Below are 20,005 nucleotides of genomic sequence, written 5' to 3'. Positions count from 1 at the left end.
TTAATGAAACAATTTAATTTTACAATTATAAAACAATTTAAATTTCATAATAAATCATGAAAGAAAATATTTTAAAAAGGTAAACGTCCCATTAACTATATAGAAATTTTTATATTTTATATATGTATATATTTTTAATTTTTTTTTTTTTTTAAGGAAAGCTTTTACAGGTCAACACTGGTGCTAAAGAACAGTTATTCTTTGAAGCTCCCAGAGGGAAAAAACAAACCATCCCCAGTGTGGAGGTAGGAAGATAATAGTGCTTGCAATGTTGTTGATATGACTAAGTGGTTAGAACACTGATGCCCACCTTCTGTCATTTACACATGAAGCCTGTTCTCACATTATTCAAATCATGGCTGTTCTTTCTGCGAGATTATTTTACTGGCCTAGAGTATTAGATGAGTTAAAGGAAAAGATGCTGTATTAAGAAAAGGAATAAAACAGGCGCCTGGGTGGCTCAGTTGGTTAATTAAGTGTCTGACTCTTGATTTCGGCTCAGGTCATGATCTCAGGGTGGTGAGATGGAGCCCTGTGTCAGGTGCACCATGGAGCCTGCTTGAGATTCTCTCTCTCCTCTCCCCACCCACCACCCCCAACCCACCCTTACTTGCACTTGCGTGCACACACACTCTCTAAAAAAAAAAAAAAAAAAAGGTGGGGGGAGTTGGAGGGAAAATCAACTTTTATGTCTAGCCGTGCTCCAGTCCAGTTACTTTCCTCAGAGGACACGAGGCAAATAGAAGACATGCTATCTTAGATGGGAGCACTGCTTGTCTGTCAAATCTTTTGGAACCTATATGCCTAAGATGCTTGTTGGCAAATTCCTGTTTAAAGAAAAGAAAAAAGAAAAAATGTGTTTCGTTTTGTTACTGACAGTATTAGCCAAATTTTTTAACGTGACCAAGGAAGAGAGGCTAAACAAATTTAATATGAAAGTGGCTTAATAAGGAGAGGGACTGTAAGTAAAGGTTCTTAATGTCCAATAATGATTAATTGGAAAACAAGCCTCTAAAGTATTAGAAATTTAGACATGAAGCATAGACTTATCAATTATTCTAAGAGCAGAAATGGTCTTATTTATCAGCACTGAATGCTCAACATCTAGAACATGCAGTGGGTACATAATAAGTACATCTTGAATAATGTTATGTTACATTTTTTCTACAGGAAGTAGCAGACTTGGGAAGCTACAAAACCAAGACAACTAATAATTTAACTGTTTTTATTAAAATTTTAATTTTACTTGTGACGTATCTAATTATAAAGAAAAATATTCAGATTTTTGTTGTCCGTTCTTAAGGTTTAGATATTATAAACTTACAGCCTTTTTTCCTTTTTAGGTAGAAAAAATTTGTTGGGCATCATGGACAAGTGTGCTTGGTTTATGCTGTGAGGGAATTTGGCCAGTAATTGGAGAAGTCACAGACATAACTGCTTCTTGCCTCACCAGTGACAAAATGGTCCTAGCTACTGGGGATGATTTGGGATTTGTGAAGTTATTTAGATATCCTGCTAAAGTATGTGTTTTTCTTTAACTCCCCTAATGATCATAATTATAAAAATGGTTAAGGTAATGCCCTTTCATAGTATTTCATTGTTGTAATATGAATATTACATGTGTAATATGAAGGGTTTAGAATTATATATACTTTTTTGGACATATTTGTAGCTTTTATTTAGGAGTAGTCTTATAATTTATGATTCCATGCCTTAAGTCCTATTGTACAGTGCTTCTCAGTATTGAGTAATGTAAATATCCCTTTTAAAGGAAACATTTATCCCTAATATTAACTTAAATAATTTTGGTATTCTTTTGATTAAATATATACCATTAACAGTAAACACAAACTTTATATTTACAGTTTTAAATTTTGAAATGTTTCAACCATTAGATCCAAAATACTATAAACACAACACCTATAAGATTAAAATAGACAGCATTGATTCAATGTAATGAATGATGTTATTTTGCTAAAACTAGACCGCACAGACTCTTTGGGGTGCTATGTGCCCATGCTGTGGTGTGCTGTGTGATGATTAAATTCTCTTAGTGCTTTCCTCTATTCAAGCTACTGGGCAACATTAGGCTTTCATTTAGTAAAATAAAATTCATATATCAAGTCCAGATGCATTTATTTCTTAATTGTCACTGATTTAGATATACAATTGACCCTTGAACAATATGGGAGTTAGTGATACCAACCCCTGCACAAAAATCTGCATATAACCATTGACTCACCAAAAACTTTACTAATAGTCTACTGTTAACTGGAAGCCTCACCAATAACATAAAGTCAACACATATTTTATATGTTTATGTATTATGTACTGTATTTTTTAAAAGATTTATTTATTTATTTATTTGACACAGAGACAGAACACAAGCAGGGGGAGCAGCAGGCAGAGGGAGAGAGAAGCAGGCTCCCCTGCTGAGCAGGGAGCCTGATGTGGGGCTCAATCCCAGGACACCGGTATCGTGACCTGAGCCAAAGGCAGACGCTCAACTGACTGAGCCACCCAGGAGCCCCTATATACTGTATTCTTATAATAAGCTAGAGAAAAGAAAATGTGATTACAAAAACAATGATATTATTATTATTATGAAAATAAGAGAAAATACATTTACAGTGCTGTACTGTGTTTATCAAAAAATATCTGCATATAAGTGGACTTGTGCAGTTCAAACCCGTGTTCTTCAAGGGTCAACTGTATATTATAATCTGGCAGGAACATAAGCATAAATTTGAAATAGGGCACTAAAATCATATTATGATATAGATCTTAAATAGCTGCTCATATTTATATTTTTAGATCAGCGTTGAAATGAAAACACAAGTTTAAAAATTCTCACAGAGAACCCAGGCATCTGAGGAAATACTCCACGCATCCCTGTTTTAGATACACTTACGTGGCAGAACCTTAATTGATAAGAATGTGTTCCAATAAGGCATTTATTGGTCAGAAACTTCAGTTCCAGCTTTCTAGATGGTATAGATGCCTTAAATATAGGACCATTTTCAAGTAGTAACATTTCTCAAAGACTCTATTTTTTTTCATCTTTAGGGAAAATTTGGAAAGTTTAAGAGGTATGTGGCCCATAGCACACATGTCACAAATGTTCGCTGGACTTATGATGACAGCATGTTGGTTACCTTAGGAGGTGCAGATATGTCTTTAATGGTTTGGACGAATGAAATGGAGGGCTATCGAGAAAAAAGGCCTTGTGATAGTGAAGAATCTGATACAGATTCGGAAGAAGATGGGGGTATGTCATTTTAAAATATTTTAATAAAAACACAGAAACAATTTAGCACAACTGATTTAAACTACAGCAGTTATACAAGTAATCATAATGTTTGAGTAATTGTGGTTTTAGTCTTTGTGGTCTGTTTAACACCAAAATTGGTTTTATGCCTCAAAAATAACAGCCTGGCATATATTGATGACTTAAATATTCTTCATCTACAAAGTATGATAATCCTACTTTAAGTAAGTACTGTTAAAATAAATTTCATGGTGGGGCACCTCGAGGGCTCAGTCAGTTAAGTGTCTGCCTTCAGCTCAGTTCATGACCCCAGGGACCTGGGATCAGGCCCCGTATTGGGCTCCCTGCTCAGCAGGGAGTCTGCTTCTCCCTCTGCCTCTCCCCCCACTCGTGCTCTCTCTGTCTCCCTCAAATAAAGAAATAAAGTCTTTTGAAAATTTTTATGGTATTGAACCTCATATTTTAAAATGATTTTTATCTTTTCCTAATATGCAAATAATACCAGCTCTTTATAGAAAAATTAGAAAATACATTTTGCAATAAAAATAAACACAGCATCCATAATTTAACCACTCAGAGGTAACTTCTGTTAACATATTGAGGTCTTTCCACAGGGGATGTGCATTTATATACATTATATTTTTTAACAAAAATATATTGAATTTATATTTTATAGACTGTTATCTCAGTAATATTTTGGAAACATTGTTACATATCATTATTCTATATCACTTTTACTGGCTGTATATTATTTCATAATTTGGCTATGACACTATTTATTTCATATTGTTGAACATCCTTGTATCCAATTTATAGGATCATAATAGAACTCCTCCGTTGTAACTTAGAGAATAATTCTTATGTTTTGACGGCAGGCTATGACAGTGATGTTACAAGGGAGAATGAAATCAGCTACACCATTAGAGCCTTATCAACAAATATTCGCCCAATGTTTGGAGTCAAGCCTCATTTGCAACAAAAGGAACCCTCAGTTGATGAGAGGTAACAATCAAATTTAAAACTAGATGAAGAAAAATATATTGGTGTGAAAATTGAACATATTGTTTAACTGAATGAATTTTTGTAAAAACTAAGTAGCAATAGTACTTTTGCATTTTCCAGCTCCCAGCATCTCTTAGAAAACTTGTTTGTCCTTAAATACTTTTTGGTGGTGACACTGTCTCTTGCAAGTAGTTTAGGGAATATACAAAGTGTTTATGCTTAAAGGAATATTATTTGCTAACTTTTATAATTAAATATGAGAGGGTTGTAGGAAATAATAAAATTTGAATCCCATACCAAGTATGTTTTAGGAAGCACCTGAGCAGAGATAGGATTAAATTTTGAAAAGGCATTTTTATCCATGTGCCCTTAATCAAGGATAGAAAATCATTATTTAAAAATTTTTCCAGGGGCGCCTGGGTGGCTCAGATGGTTAAGCATCTGCTTTCAGCTCAGGTCATGGTCCCGGTCCTGGGATTGAGCCCCACATCAGGCTCCTGCTCCATGGGGAGTCTCTGCTCCTTCTCCCTCTATTGCTCGCCCTACTTGTGCTCTCTCGCTCTATCAAATAAATAAAATCTTTAAAAAATAATTTAAAAAATTTCCAGAAGGCAAATTGAAGTATAGCTTCCCATTAGAGAATGGGAATTACTGGTCTTTGTCTGGAAGCAGCACATCAGAAATAAAGGCTATGCCCACAGCAATTTTATAAAAGGAGAGAGAAGTTTTTAATAAAGTCTCTGAGTTAGATGGACAGATCAATTCTGTGAACATAGCATGATGCGTTTAAAATCATCAGGGAATATGGAAGACAGTAAAGAGGTGTATAGGTCAGTGAATGACATGGACTTCAGAAGTGAAGAGTTTTTAAGAAATGATAAAGGAAAAATTATCCAGAAACTGCAGTGAGGAACCAAGAAGGAGTGGGAGGTGGGAACAGCAGTGAACTCTTCTGTCCAAAGATGTGTTGAAGAAAACTTTGTTATGAGAAGTTGGTAAGAATATTTGAGGGAAAAGTTAAAAATGAAAGGGAGTTCACTCACATTGAACGGAATTCGTGGAAAATTCGAGTGAACGTCTAGTCAGAGAGGGTTGTGCTGAAGACTCCTGGGGCTCAGCTAAATAGAGATGACAGTACAAGGAAGCCCTGGCAGAGGGGTCTGAGTGTGCACTACGGGCTTAATGTTCAGGGAGAAGGACGGAACTGGAAGGGTGAGGTGCACGTTCCTGACGGAGAAGCGGGATCTAGAGGGTCTCTGAGCTGACTAGCCACACAGGTTCCCACAGAAGTTCTAGGGGGAGTGTTGAGTCATGACGTGTCCACAGCTCCTCTTCCAGGTGCCCATTTGCTGATGAGTACTCAAATAAGAGCATTGGTGTCACCTTTACGGATAGGAGGTAGAGGGTTATTATCCGTTTTGTCATCACGTATAAAGAGGCAAAGTATTGGGGCACCTGGGTAGCTCAGTCGTTAAGCGTCTGCCTTCGGCTCAGGGCGTGATCCCAGGGTCCTGGGATCGAGCCCCACATCAGGCTCCTCCGCTGGGAGCCTGCTTCTTCCTCTCCCACTCCCCCTGCTTGTGTTCCCTCTCTCGCTTGCTGTCTCTATCTCTGTCGAATAAATAAATAAAACCTTAAAAAAAAAAAAAAGAGGCAAAGTATTAAATTAGAGCTACGTTTTGGGACACCTGGGTGGCTCAGTTTGGTTAAGCGGCTGCCTTTGGCTCAGGACCGAGCCCCGAGCCCCGCACCAGGCTGCTCAGCGGGGAGCCTGTTTCTCCCCCTCCCCCTGCCTGCTGCTCCCCCTGCTTGTGTTCTGACAAATAAATAAAATCTTTAAAAAAACAAAATAAAAGAAAACAAAAGAAATAAATAAAAATAAATAAATGGAGAAATATTTTAAGAAAGCTGAGCATACCCTAATCTAAATATCAAGATTCAAAGTTGAAGTGGTCTGGTGGGAGGCAGTATATTATAGTGCAAAGGATGTGGTTTTTGGAGTCAGGCAAATGGGTTACAATACTAATTTTTATAATTTTCCTCTTGTGTCGCCTTGAAAAACTATTTGTTACCTCTAAGCCTCTGTTTCCTTAGAGGTTAAATGAGCCTTATAGTCACTAACTTATGGAGTATTTTATAAAATGAAATATAATGTTTATAAAGAATTTAGGAAGTAAGTCTTTACCACCCCTCCCTGCAAATGAAATAGAGAGTCACCTGAGGGAAATAAACTGAAACAGTTTCTGAAATTAAATATCCACAAAGTAGTGAACAGTATCTGTATATTTATTAATCAGAGAAATACATGTAAGTTTGCAAATGTGTATGTTCCTAATATGTGCAGTATAGTGCTTAAAATTACTTCAGTTATATCTCACAGGTAATGAAAAGTGAAAAGTGTGCTATAGGGAGGAAGGAATTCTGGACATTCCCATAAATCTTTTTCATTTATTTATTTTTTAAGAAAAATATCAGATAAATTAGGTAGATCAGAATATGTGACCGAATTTTAATGTACAGGGCGTCATTCATGGTAAAATCTTAAAATTCCTCCCTTATTAGTGAAGTGAACCAAATTCTGACAGATGGAAATATTTTTCTGCCTGTGAAAAATGCTTGATGCTCTCATATTCTTTGCTTGCATTTTTTACAGCTAACATTTTCAAAATTATTTTTGAAATTATTTTGCATTTGTTCTCAGTTTATTTTATAATTTCAACTCTGCTGAATTCTTTTGAAAATGCTAAGGCCAGAGTCCAAAATGACTCAGAGTTAGGAGTCTTCATTTTTGGGGCGCCTGGGTAGCTCAGTCGTTAAGGCATCTGCCTTCGGCTCAGGGTGTGATCCCGGCGGCGTGCCAGGATCGAGTCCCACATCGGGCTCCTCCGCTGGGAGCCTGCTTCTTCCTCTCCCACTCCCCCTGCTGTGTTCCCTCTCTCGCTGGCTGTCTCTGTCACATAAATAAATAAAATCTTATAAAAAAAAAAAAAAAAGGAGTCTTCATTTTCATAAAATGAGAGAATCAAAGGAGAAAAAAGTGAAGATACTTCTTTTTACCAACTTTGCATATATGTGTGAGGAGATATTATAGTCTCTATAAACATTTTTGTATTTTAAGTAAAATATATTGCTATCAAATATGAAACAACATTTTATAAACAGTGAAAACAAATGCTTGTCAAGCATCCACTTGAAAGGTTTTGGGTGACATTTGTAACTACTTGGTTGCTTTTGTGGGGCCTTTTTTCCTAAATGACTATAATAATTTTATGTTTTTCTTTTTGTAGCAAATCTTATGTATTTAAAGTAGTTGTCAATCAAACTTCCAGTATTTTTTAATACAAATATTCAGAACAGTGGAGCATAAAATATAGGCATTTTTGTATTTCCTTAGAATCCTGTTGCTGTTTCCTTTATTCTGTTTACTTACCTGCTGCATTTTATTCATCAGTTATTCGTCATCAGTGTTTCTTTTTTTCCGTTGTTCCTTTCGAAGGCAGGGGGTAGTAAGGTAAGTTTTATTAAATAAAATATTTTATTTCATTATTTATTCTTTGTTCTGTTTTGATCTTTATTGTATTTTAAGGTACTGATTTTTTCCCTATAAAACATGGAACTGTATTTGTCAAGAAAGAATTAGAAAATGAACCAAGTCCTACAGAAAAGTTGCGTTTACATGTGCAGCCTGTGGGTGCTGTGAGGCTCTTCATGTGATCGTTTGGTTTTAAAACAAACTCCAGACAGTTTTAGTTATTCCTTAAGTTTCAGAGGTTTATAAAAATAGTTACCCACACATATTTATCAGTGAAAAATTATGCAGTTTATAAGCCTGTTAGCTTCATTTAATGTATATTTATACATTCATTTAAAAACATTAACATAGGGCAATGATGGTATTTGTTTAATAAAATGGTATGTGCATAAAAGGGCTCTGTGGGGCACTTTCACAACTAGCTTTAGCGAGATGAACGTCGTCAGGCAGTTTCTGAAACAAGACAGTGTGGAAAAAGTCTATTTTAGAGTAAAAGGTACCAACAGGTAAACGCTGGGAGATAAAGATGAAAAAGATAGGAGACCAGATTGTACAGGAACTTAGATATAAGGCACTCCTTAATTTATTTGGTAGACAGCAGAAATTCATTATTTGTTTTAAACAGGGGTGATATGTACAAAGATAGGAGTCTACCTAAGATAGAGTGTGATGTGACTTCTAAAAAGGCCCATATATCTTAGACTATTTTCACAAAACATTCAGATCTAGCCTCAGATCTGAAGTAGTTTATTCAAGGACTGATCTCTGCATTTTAAAGGGACACTGACAATTTACAGTGGGAGTCACTTGTTTGAAAACAGAGCTAAGTGGAGATACAATTGCTGTCTTGGGTGTGAGTGACTTTTATGGAGAAAGGACCTCCCTTTCATAAGCAGTTTTCATGAGAGCTTAGATAACCATTTGTTGTCTGTGCTACAAAGGGAGGTTCTAGACATATAAAGACGTTTCCTGGTTTCAGTAGGAGGGTGGACGAGATGACTTTTGTGATCTCTTCCAATTCTCTTTTGGTCATTGTGTTGTTAAAGGGATTCTTTTAAGTTCCTCCTTTATAGCAAAATCCCATAGCTTAGCATGATCTTGAGTGACTCACTTTGCCTGCTAGGTTGAACTGGTTGACTGAGAAACCCTCCTGGGTCAGAGGAGGGGTTGCTTCACCTCCTTAGACAGTTTCTTTAATAGCATCTCCAGTATGACCAGCCTTTTAAGTTGATTGTTACCATTTTACTACCACACTTAAGAGCAAAGATAAGCTTTAGTATTTTGTTTGAAATTCAGAATGCACTGTAGAAAAATAAGAATGGTAAGCTTTGAAGTTTACAACATGGAACATGTTCAATTCTCATTTTTCTTTTTTCACCTTCTTCTGATTTCCCTGCCATTAATGGAGTAACTTTAGCCTTTTATGCAGTAATAAATAAAAACAATAGACCTTTAATATATGCGGTATGTTTTATCTGCATTAAACTTGTAAAAATATTTTATTACAGAAGTATTTTACTAGTGTTTTAAATTCAAAACTGTGTTGTAATCTTTTCCCTTTTTTATCTGCTGCTAAAAAGAGGTTCCAGGTAATCCTCACTCTTTGTTATACTTTATGAGACCTAATTTTGTATTTTTATCATCTGTCATATTTACCATTAATGTTACTTGGTGTTCTTTACCTCTGTTCACAGTTTTCCGTGTTTTTCTCCACTGAAATCAGTATCACTGAAATGAACAGCATCTTAGTTACTGGGTTTCTGCCCCATAAGTAATTGCTTTACCAAAACTTTATTTGTGCAGCTTGTATAATTTTATAAGTTGTATAACTTTATTTAAACAATAATATATATTATCTAAGTTATCTTTAAAAAAAATTAAAATACACTTAACTGTTACACAGGTTTGTATGGATAGAAATTACCTGTTTGGGGGCACCTGGGTGGCTCAGTCGTTAAGTGTCTGCCTTCGGCTCAGGGCGTGATCCCGGCGTTATGGGATCGAGCCCCACATCAGGCTCCTCTGCTGGAAGCCTGCTTCTTCCTCTCCCACTCCCCCTGCTTGTGTTCTCTCTCTCGCTGGCTGTCTCTCTCTGTCGAATAAATAAAAATCTTAAAAAAAAAAAAAAGAAATTACCTGTTTGTTGTTTGTGTTACAATTAAAGCTGTCAGATGGTAACACTGAATGATGTTCACCAACAAAACTGACTTAGATGAAAGACCAAGGCTGCTATCATTCTTTAAAATGGCCCTAAGAAGGGGCGCCTGGGTGGCTTAGCTGGTTAAGTGACAGACTCTTGATTTCAGCTCAGGCCATGATCTCGGGGTCATGAGATCAAGCCCCACCTCAGAGTGTGCATGGAGCCTGTTTGAGATTCTCTCCCTCTCTAAATAAATAAATAGGCCCTAAGAGAAACATTTTTAAATGGTAAATGTTATAAATCAAATTATATTTATTACTTACATTCAAAACGTATGAAAAAGGTTTGAAACCAAACTTTCTGTAATAACTTGAAGAGTTCTTTTTATACTCTTGTTAAGTGCATGTAATTTTTATGTCACCAGCCATACTCACTTCTACATACTACTTCACGTCCTGTATGAATACACGCACTTCTTTTATAGTGCATGTTCAAGATGGAGCACTTCATTCACTTTTATAGATGTGTATCCTGGAAATCCTTATGAAAATGCAAATATGTTTTCATCCTTTAATTTTATACACTTAATCACATGATGGATTTTTTTTTTCCCATAGCAAAGTCATTTCATGTCATTTTCTACTTTAGTTGTTACAAATCGAATATTAACTTAAAATTTGGAAGGGGGGGGCGCCTGGGTGGCACAGCGGTTAAGCGTCTGCCTTTGGCTCAGGGCGTGATCCCGGCGATCTGGGATCGAGCCCCACATCAGGCTCTTCTGCTATGAGCCTGCTTCTTCCTCTCCCACTCCCCCTGCTTGTGTTCCCTCTCTCGCTGGCTGTCTCTATCTCTGTCGAATAAATAAATAAAATCTTTAAAAAAAAATAAAATAAAATTTGGAAGGGGGAGTTGATAGCATGATTGATTTAGATTCAGTGTTCAGGGTATTAAACATTTGAATAATGATTATCTGAGATAAAAATAAACCAAATGAGGTGGGCTTTTTTAATTAAAGGGTTTTAGGGAAAGAGCCTCCATATATATATTTTTTTAATTTGAGTGTAGTTGGCACACAAAGTTACTTTAGTTTCAGGTATGCAACATAGTGATTGGCAAGTTTATATATTATTCTCTGCTCACTACAAGTATAGCTACTCTCTGGCCCCACACATTGCTATTACAATATCATTCACTGTGTTCCTTGTCTTGTGCCTTTTATTCCTGTCACTTATTCCCGTAACTGGGAGCCTGATCTCCCACTCCCCTTCACCTATTTTGCCCATCCCTACCCCTCCCCTGTGGCAACCATCAGTTTGTTCTCTTATTTATAGGTCTGATTCTGCTTTTTGCTTGTTGATTCATTTGGGTTTTTTTCTCGAAATCATATGGTATTTTTCTTAGTCTTATTTCACTTAGCATAATACCCTCTAGGTCCATCCACGTTGTCGCAGATGGCGAGATCTCATCCTTTTTAATGGCTGTGTAATAGTCGTGTGTGTGTGTGTGTGTGTGTGTTCCTTAGCCATTTGTCTATCACTGGACACAGGCTGCTTCCATGTCTTGGCTATTGTAAATAATGCTGCAGTAAACATAGGGGTGCAGATATCTTTTTGAATTAGTGTATTCATTTTTAGAGGGGGTTAAATATCCAATAGTGGAATTGTTGGATCGTATGGTATTTCTATTTTTAATTTTTTGAGGAGCCTCCATGCTGTTTTCCACAGTGGCTGTACTAATTTACATTCCCACCGACAGTGTCCAAGGATTCCTTTTTTTCCACATCCTCACCAACATTTATTATTTCTTGTCTTTTTTACTTGAGCCATTCTAACAAGTATAAGGTGATATCCTATTGGGGTTTTGATTTACATTTCCCTGAAGATTAGTGATGTTGGACATTTTTTATGTATCTCTTGGCCATCTGTATGTCATCATGTCTTTTCAGAGCCTCTGTCCATTTTTTATTTGCATTGGGTTTGTTTGTTTTTTGGTGCTGAGTTGTATAGACTATATATTTTAGATATTAACCCCTTATCAGACGTATCATTTGCAAATGTCTTCTCCCGTTCAGGAAGTTGCCTTTTTTTTTTTTTTTTTTTTTTGTAGATCGTTCCTTTTGCTGTGCAAAAGCTTTTTATTTTGGTGTGGTCCCAAAGTTTTATTTTTGCTTTTGTTTCCCTTGCCTTAGGAGACATACCTAGAAAAATGTTGCTGTGGCTGGTGGCAAAGAAAATGGTTGAAAATTGGTCCAGTTCTTTTATGTGTAACTGTCTAGTTTTCCCTTCATCATTTATTGAAAAACTGTCTTTTCTCCATTGTATATTCTTGCCTCCTTTATCATAGATTAATTGACCATATAACCATAGGTTTATTTGTGGGTTCTTTATCCTTTTCCACTGATCTAGGTGTCTGTTTTTGTGCCAGTGCCCTATTGTTTTGATTACTGTAGCTTTGTAATATAGCTTGAAATCTGTAATTGTGAAATTTGTAATTGTGATACCTCCAGCTTGTTTTTCTTAAGATTGCTTTGGCTATTTGGGGTCTTTTGTGGCTCCATACAAATTTTAGTATTATTCTAGTTTTGTGGAAATGCTGTTGGTATTTTGGTAAGAATTGCAATTGAATCTGTACATTGCTTTGGGTAGCATGAACAGTGTAACAGTATTAATGCTTTCAGCCCCTGAATATGGAATGTCTTTCCATTTGTTTGTGTCAACTTCAGTTTCTTCAGTGTTTTATAGTTTTCAGAGTCCTTCACCTGTTTGGTTGAGTTTATTCGTGGGCATTTCAACAGGCTCCACATTTAAATGATTCAAAATGGGAACTCTGTACACCTAATGGGACCTTATAAATAGATCCTGAACTAGTAGTGGAAACAGAGAAGAGGGGGCTAGATGTGAGAGCTACTCTGGGTGAAGTTGATGAATGTTTAGTAAGTAGTGAGAATAGAGAAGAGGAGAAGGAGTTGAAGGCAATAGTAGTAATATAATTACCTTTTACATAGTGTCGTGTGGTTTATAATGCTACGTAACTGTAAAATGTTTTGTTTGACTGGACTTCACTAGAGACTTCAGGAAGAAGGGAAGGTAAAGGGCCTGAAGGAGCAAGTAATGAGCACAAATTTGAATTCAAACAAAATTCATGTTGCCAGCAGTACAGAAAGTTCATAGAAATATTTTCAAAATTCAAGAAGACTGTATTGAATACCTGCCATGTGCAAGATACTGTGGTAGACACTTTACAGCAGTAATCCAGGCTTTGTTATAATGCATCCCATCGAGAAGTTTTTAAGTATGTTAAACTAATGTTTGTATATTTATCTATAAACAGTCTGCTCTTGTGCTAATGTGTTATTTACATTATGAAACATACACCAAAGAAGTTAAAATAAAGTGAATAGAAGTTCTAATATCTTCTTTCTGCCTTCTGGCTTTAGAAGATATCAAGATAAAGAGGGCACGGTCTAGTGAGGAACACAGACTGGGTTCATTTTTGTGAAGGCGTGTCAGACAGCTCTGTCCAGTGGGCAGGTGAGGGAGGCTCAGGGAAGGTGCCCGGTGATGGATACCTTTCCTCATTCCTGCTTTCCTATTTCAGGCCTCCCGTGAGCAGAGCCCCACCAAGGCCAGAAAAACTCCAGACAAACAATGTTGGCAAGAAAAAGAGACCAATAGAGGTAAGGAGAACCCCCTCCCCAGTGTTAACTTGCGCTTTAAAATGTATTCAGAATTCATTCCATTCCCTTCTTGTAAGACAGCCAAATCTTGTCGTTAGGTTTTATGAAAATAAACATATTGAATAATCTTTTAAGATTTTGTTTTTAAGTAATCTGTACACCCAGTGGGACTTGAACCCCAAGATGGAGTTACATGCTTTCCTGACTGAGCCAGCCAGGTGCCCCTGAGTAAACTTTTCTGTTTGGTGGTAAAATTTTGATTGCTTAATTGTCAAGTCTGAGTTTTAGATTGATACCCTTTGTTTCTTTTTATTTTCTATTAGTTTTTTTGTTTTGTTTTGTTTTTAGTTTTCCATGAGTAATACCCTGAACTCTCAGACAACTTGTAAATATAAAGATATGTGAAAGATCTATGGCTTATAGAAGCACAGGTGCCTTGGCAGTATTTTACTCTTACTGGTTTGAATTTATAAGTCAAAGTTCATACCCCATGTGATCTGTTCACTGTAGGGTTCAATGAAGGCTCTACTTTCAAACAAAGAAACGATAATTGAGCAAGAAAGTTCTCCCAGGCACTTGATTCCAGGATCAGCAGCCACAAGCAAACTGCTCAGTCAGGTCAAAAATGAGGCCTAAATCTGTGGGACAGTGATTGTTGTACTCATTACCCCACAAAGCCCACGAGGTCAAAGAAAAGGGACACTTTCAGTGGCAGAATTACATGCTAGAACCTTAGCATGAGTTATCAGAGATGGTGTACTTAGTTTTCTGCACCAGCATTGATACACTATTTGGCTTCTCAAAGATGCAGCACTTGGACATAATGTATCCTGAGTTAAATATGCAGGTTACGTATTTTTACTAACAATGCAAGTTAAAATATTCTTCTTTTGGATACAAGAAGTATCTCAGTGTTTAACACATGAACTCTTTTATTTTTTTTTTTAAGATTTTATTTATTCATTTGAGAGAGAGCGTGAGCACAAACGGGGAAAGGCAGAAGCAGATTCCCAGCTGAGCTAGAAGCCCAACAAGGGGCTTGATCAGGACCTGGAGATCATGACTTGAGCTGAAGGCTTAACCATCTGAGCCACCCAGGCGCCCCAACACATGAACTCTTAACAACTAACATTCTTGGAGTCAAATGACCTTGTGATTCTCTCTTCCTTTTTTATAACTCTGTGTAAAAAAGTATAGAGTGTGTGTTTTAGCTGCCCAAAGCACATTACGGAGAAGTTTGTCCACTTAATTTTGTATTTGAAATTTGTAAAACATCAAAATGTGTCCTCCATTGTGACTGAGGACACCAGTACTATATATTAAAAATAATGGTGAACGTTTAGAGATAAGGAATTGTATAATGGTTTTGTTGTTGTTATAGGACCTTGTGTTGGAGCTTGTTTTTGGCTATCGAGGAAGAGACTGTAGGAATAATGTTCACTATTTAAATGATGGTGATGATATAATTTATCACACTGCGTCCGTTGGAATTCTGCACAATGTTGCTACAGGTAGGAAACTCTGATTCTCCATCTCCCACATTTTTTTTACTTTAGAATTTTGTTATTTATAATCTTACATTTCTTTGTTAAAGCTGTAAATAATTAAATTGCGTAAGTCCAGAATTTATTTCATACTATTAAATTTTCTAGTAATATTTCAAATAACCAAATTTATAGTCTTAAGAGCATATGCACAGCAGAGAAACATTTCATAATGCAAAGTACTCGTAGGTCTCTGTTAGAAGTGAAGCTTTTCTATACATTGAAACTGTGTTTTATAATGAAACCACTTGTAACTTTATTTCCGCCTAACCTTAACACGAAAATGGATGGTTTAGTGGATGGTTTAGTGGTTGTCTCTTCTAGGTAGTGATTAAAAGTAGCATGTTGGGTGAGTGATTGCTGGGGAGTGGGGTGAAGTGGGCAGTGTTCTTACTGAGGCCTTGGAAAGCCAAGGAAGATACTCAGAAAGCTGTTTCCCTGTGGCTACTGTGGTGATGCTTTGTTTGATTCATAGTGAGAAAATATTTCTTGATGTTTATTTAACTGATTGGATTATTGAAAAACAAAGTTCTCGTATCATTTGATGACCAATGATGTGTAATCCTACTAGTGATATTCACTATTTAATTTTGAATTGTTTTCTTATATGTAATTATAAACTTCGCAAAGTCTAAAGTTGGAAGTAAAATAGAGATTATTTAGTCCAAACATTTCTGGCTTTTTCCTCTGAAAGCTTCACTCTGAATAGGTAAAGAATGGAATATGCGAGTCCTAATCCCCCATGCCTGTTCTGTATTAATCATTAATGTGATAGTCCTGTTCTGGTTTCCTAAAGAAAAAGATTCACCAAGATCACACAGAAATCAGTGGTGATTTTCAATTTAATAATTTGGATCATTTAAAAAATACTTAGGTGATCCTCTTTGAAGCTTCACATATCCTTCAAAGAGAATGGAGTATAAAAAAAGATAATCTAGAAAGGAATATGTAAATACACTTTCATGTTTATACTTTCAATTTTCTTTATTTTTAATTTTCTGATTTGTAATTAATCACCTTTCTACTGATGGGGTGTAGAGAGAGAAAGCAGAAGGGAAGCGAGACCCCTCTCCACTTGTCATTATTTGTCCTCTCTCCAGTTTGGGGTACACTGCTGTGTTTACAGTCTACGAAGTTTTGATCTTTTAGCTGATCTTCATACTTAGCCAGTAGCACATATAATTGCTTGTTTGTTCTCACTGAACTCTGAGCCCTGGGAAATATGAAGCACATTTCACTTCAAAGAGAAGTTTTAAACTGTTAGATCTGGTAAATGTCATTGTTAAATTGTTTTGTTTTGTTGCTTCGATTTTTGGAGGACCTAGTGTTGAGGGCCCTCCGTAATCTGGACCCGACCTACAACCTGTCATCCTGACCTCATTTCCCACCTCTCCATTGTACTTACACAAACCTACCTTTATTACGTCCTACATGATCATGTCTAAGGTCTCTTCATTGTCAGTGCTACTAGATAAATCACATGAATTCTTTGATCAAAATTCTTGAGTACCACTGGCTCCAGAATAAATATAAAGTTCAGTAGGCTGGCATTCAAAATCCTCTACCATTCTGTTTCCAATTTGCCCTTCCAACCATATTTCTCACATTTCTTCTTGACCTTACACTTCAACCAATGAGCCATATATATGCATACTTAATACTTTCCAGTTTTTGTACCTTTGTTTAAAGTATTTCTCTACCTGAAATGCCCTTTCCCACTTACCTTCACATTAACAAAGTCTGTCATGTCAGTCCAAGAATGCCATATGCCCACAATAAGAATTTCCATAGCCTTTGGATCTTTAACTCTCTTTTAGCACTTAATGTCTTTAGCCTTGTGTTACATGGTTTGTGCCTTTCAGGTCTCTATCCATTTGAAGACTTCTGAGTCATTTTTCCATCCTTATGGTGATGTGCACACATTCAGTGCTCAAAAAATATGTATTAAGTAAGTTAAACAGAGCAGTTTATTGTTCTGGATAAATGCATTTAGCTGTTATACCTTAAAGTTTTCAGATTTAATTCTCAAATTCTTTTTTTTTTTATAGGGACTCAGAGTTTTTATCAGGAGCATAATGATGATATACTGTGCCTCACTGTAAATCAGCATCCCAAATTTATCAACATAGTGGCAACTGGCCAAGTAGGTATGTTTCTATATTTTAAAAAGAAACAATTTTAAGTAATTGTATTGTTCAAATTAATTCAATATCCTAGAGAAAAAAAGTAAAATATATTTGTGTATCATTCAAAATGTATTTGTATATAAAACACACACCCAGTTTTACCATATTACTTGCTTCCAGGTACCTTTCTCTCACTTTGGTTGGTGCAGACAGTTCAGAATTAAGAATAAACTATTTTATGGTGATTGACATAGACTTAGTCCTTGGCAGAAATTCCTGATTAGAAAAAGGTTTAATATAGCATATTAAGCAGAAAGGAAGAATTTGAGGAGAAAATGGTAAATAAGGGGAGCCAAGAAGTAACTAGACTGGTAGGGACACAGTGTCTGTGGCAGCTGGGGTTGGTCTAGAAAGAAGCGAGAAGCCGAGTGTCCATGCTGATGAATCCTTCTGCCTTTCTCTTTTCTTCGGCATTGATTGTTTCAAAACCACCCGTCTTGCTGTCTTTTAACTCTTTAAAAAACTCAAAGGACATAACTTGCAAGCAAAATGATGAGAAGATAGCAGGTCTATTTAGAACATATCTACCAATCAGTGATCACTGTGAATACTACGTAATAGATTTGGTCAATTAGAACTTAACTCTGGTGTACTTTGTAAAAATGATTGATGTCATTGGGTTTTTTGGATCTCAGTGGGCCTCAGTTGCTAATAAGCCAGCTTTCCAGGTGTCTTTTTCTTCTTGGGTATAATAGTTTATGCTTTTAATATCTCCATTTTTCATTCAAATACTAAATTGATCAGTGCGAAACTTGATCTCTGGGTTGCTTAGTTCTATAGTTATACCACTTTAGTATTCCTCCTTTCTGTAAATTTTCCTATTTTTTGTAAGAAGTAGACTGATACTTCATGCATTACATACAAAAGATTCTAGTCCTTGAGTCTAGGCCCTTTTTGCACTAAATTTTTAAAAATTAAAGTCTTATTTTTACTCTGCACAGAAAATGAGATGTTATAATTTTGGTCATGAAAGCCTAGTTTAGTGCCTCTTGGGATGTAGTTATTCAGTTAATGTTTGTTGACCTAAATTCATTTATTCAGCAAACTTATTGAGCCTGTACCATGCACAAGGCTAGGGATGCAAGCAGCTTACCAAAAAAAGACAAAATCTCTATGTTAATGGAATTTGCATACTGTGAATAGAATCCTAGAAGATATGGTTCTTCCATTTCCCAGCTTTGTTCCTTCTTTTCTTTCCCCTTCGCTCCCCTTTTTAAGCAGCTTTGCTTAACATATTAGTGCTGTGGTTTTCTCTTTTGATTAAGAAATGTTGTGGTCATGAATATAATCTTTCATGAAATTTGGACTTCTCCTTTCCCTTTTTTTATTGAGATATAATTGACATATAACATTATATTAGTTTCAGGAGCACAACTAAATGGTTTGGTATTTGTATTTGTTCCTTTTATTTTGAAAGGCAACGCTGTGGGGAAATGTGGAATGGCTAATTATCTCCCCATCTCTGTCCTTCCAAGTCGAAGTCCAGGCAGTGCAGAGGTGAATTTTAGATCATATATGCAGCCCTGTGCCTTGCCCCACTGTACCCTTCCACAGAATAGAGAAATTTTTTACTGATGGCTAATGAAGTATAAGATAGACTCAAGAGAAGACCAAAGAGTGAGGGACTTTTTCTCTTCTGAACCCAGAGAATAGAGTCAGTATTTACTTTGCCTGCCAAGCTTGTATAATACCTGCAAAACACAAAGCACTGTCTAAATGTTTATGGCTCTCTTTGTTAAAAATCGCATAGGTCATAGGGGAAGTATTTGCTTTTGTGGTATTTTAGCCAGTTTCATTCAAACTTCTTTTTTTCCCTTGGCGAGAATCTTGGATTCTCAGGGCCAAGTAGAGATGCATTAAAACTGAAGTCTATTAACAGGGCATTTTATAAACCAAATTAAGAGTCATATCATTTAAATAATGTCAACATATTATCTTTAAGTTGTTAAAATTTCATGTAACTCATTAAACACAAAGAAAATAAACTTTTTATCCCAAGACTGAAAAAGGTCGTATACATGAAATGTAAATATATCTGTATAATAAAATGAATTGCTTCCTTTACAGTTTATTCAGTTTAACATAGTAAAATTCCTTTTGCATATGATACTTTATGATTTATGTTGTATAAAAATTTTTCTGTGATAACTGAATTTTTATGAATTTTGCTTTTAAGTTATTTATAGGTAATTATTTTTCTGCTGCTTTTCCATTGTAGGTGATTTAGCAGACATGTCAGGTAAGGAAAATTCATCATTTTCTGTTTTAGTTATATTGTTTAGTAATGATGGCCCAAATTTTTATAGAGTAATTCAATACTTGAGCCTATTTTGGATTTTTTTAATGAAAAAAATATATCATTTTAATGTCATGATACTGAACCCTATCTGCAATAAGAATTGCTTATTTTTAAAACTAATATATTTTGACCTTTTTAGTGTGCCAGCACTATTGTAAACACTTTGTATGTATTACCTACTTAATCATTGCAAGAATCCTTCATGGTAGGTATCAACTTGCCAGTATCATATAGCTGCTAAGAGTGCAGGTGGGAGTAAAATTAATCTTAAATATGAATCAATAGATTGTATTGCCTAAGAGTAAAATTTTTAATTGTTATTTTTATATATCATTCCAATTATTGCACATATTAGATC

The 20,005-nt window shown here is 35.8% G+C and overlaps 1 protein-coding gene across 4 annotated transcripts in view; it reads left to right on the top strand.

The window, feature by feature from the left end:
* The window catches only part of EML5 (EMAP like 5), a 168,074-nt gene that overhangs the window by 127,691 nt on the left and 20,378 nt on the right, over positions 1-20,005 (top strand). For 3 of the 4 annotated variants that reach the window (XR_015721849.1, XR_015721850.1, XM_087856165.1), the window contains exons 24-32: positions 157-245; positions 1,344-1,520; positions 3,067-3,268; positions 4,144-4,270; positions 7,722-7,781; positions 13,540-13,618; positions 15,000-15,129; positions 17,211-17,309; positions 19,567-19,587. Coding sequence is in view for 2 of the 4 variants with exons in the window: in XM_087856165.1 (XP_087712291.1) it covers positions 157-245; positions 1,344-1,520; positions 3,067-3,268; positions 4,144-4,270; positions 7,722-7,781; positions 13,540-13,618; positions 15,000-15,129; positions 17,211-17,309; positions 19,567-19,587 (984 nt within the window). In the remaining 2 variants the exon portion in view is untranslated. The remainder of the gene's footprint in view (positions 1-156; positions 246-1,343; positions 1,521-3,066; positions 3,269-4,143; positions 4,271-7,721; positions 7,782-13,539; positions 13,619-14,999; positions 15,130-17,210; positions 17,310-19,566; positions 19,588-20,005) is intronic. The other variant, XM_087856166.1, reaches the window with a different exon arrangement.

This window comes from Ursus americanus, chromosome 26 (assembly GCF_024610735.1).
Source record: "Ursus americanus isolate L20-20 chromosome 26, mUrsAme1.1.p, whole genome shotgun sequence".
Classification (NCBI taxonomy): domain Eukaryota; kingdom Metazoa; phylum Chordata; class Mammalia; order Carnivora; family Ursidae; genus Ursus; species Ursus americanus.
The sequence above is the reverse complement of the archived record's forward strand: the minus strand, read 5'-3'. Positions and strand labels throughout refer to the sequence as shown.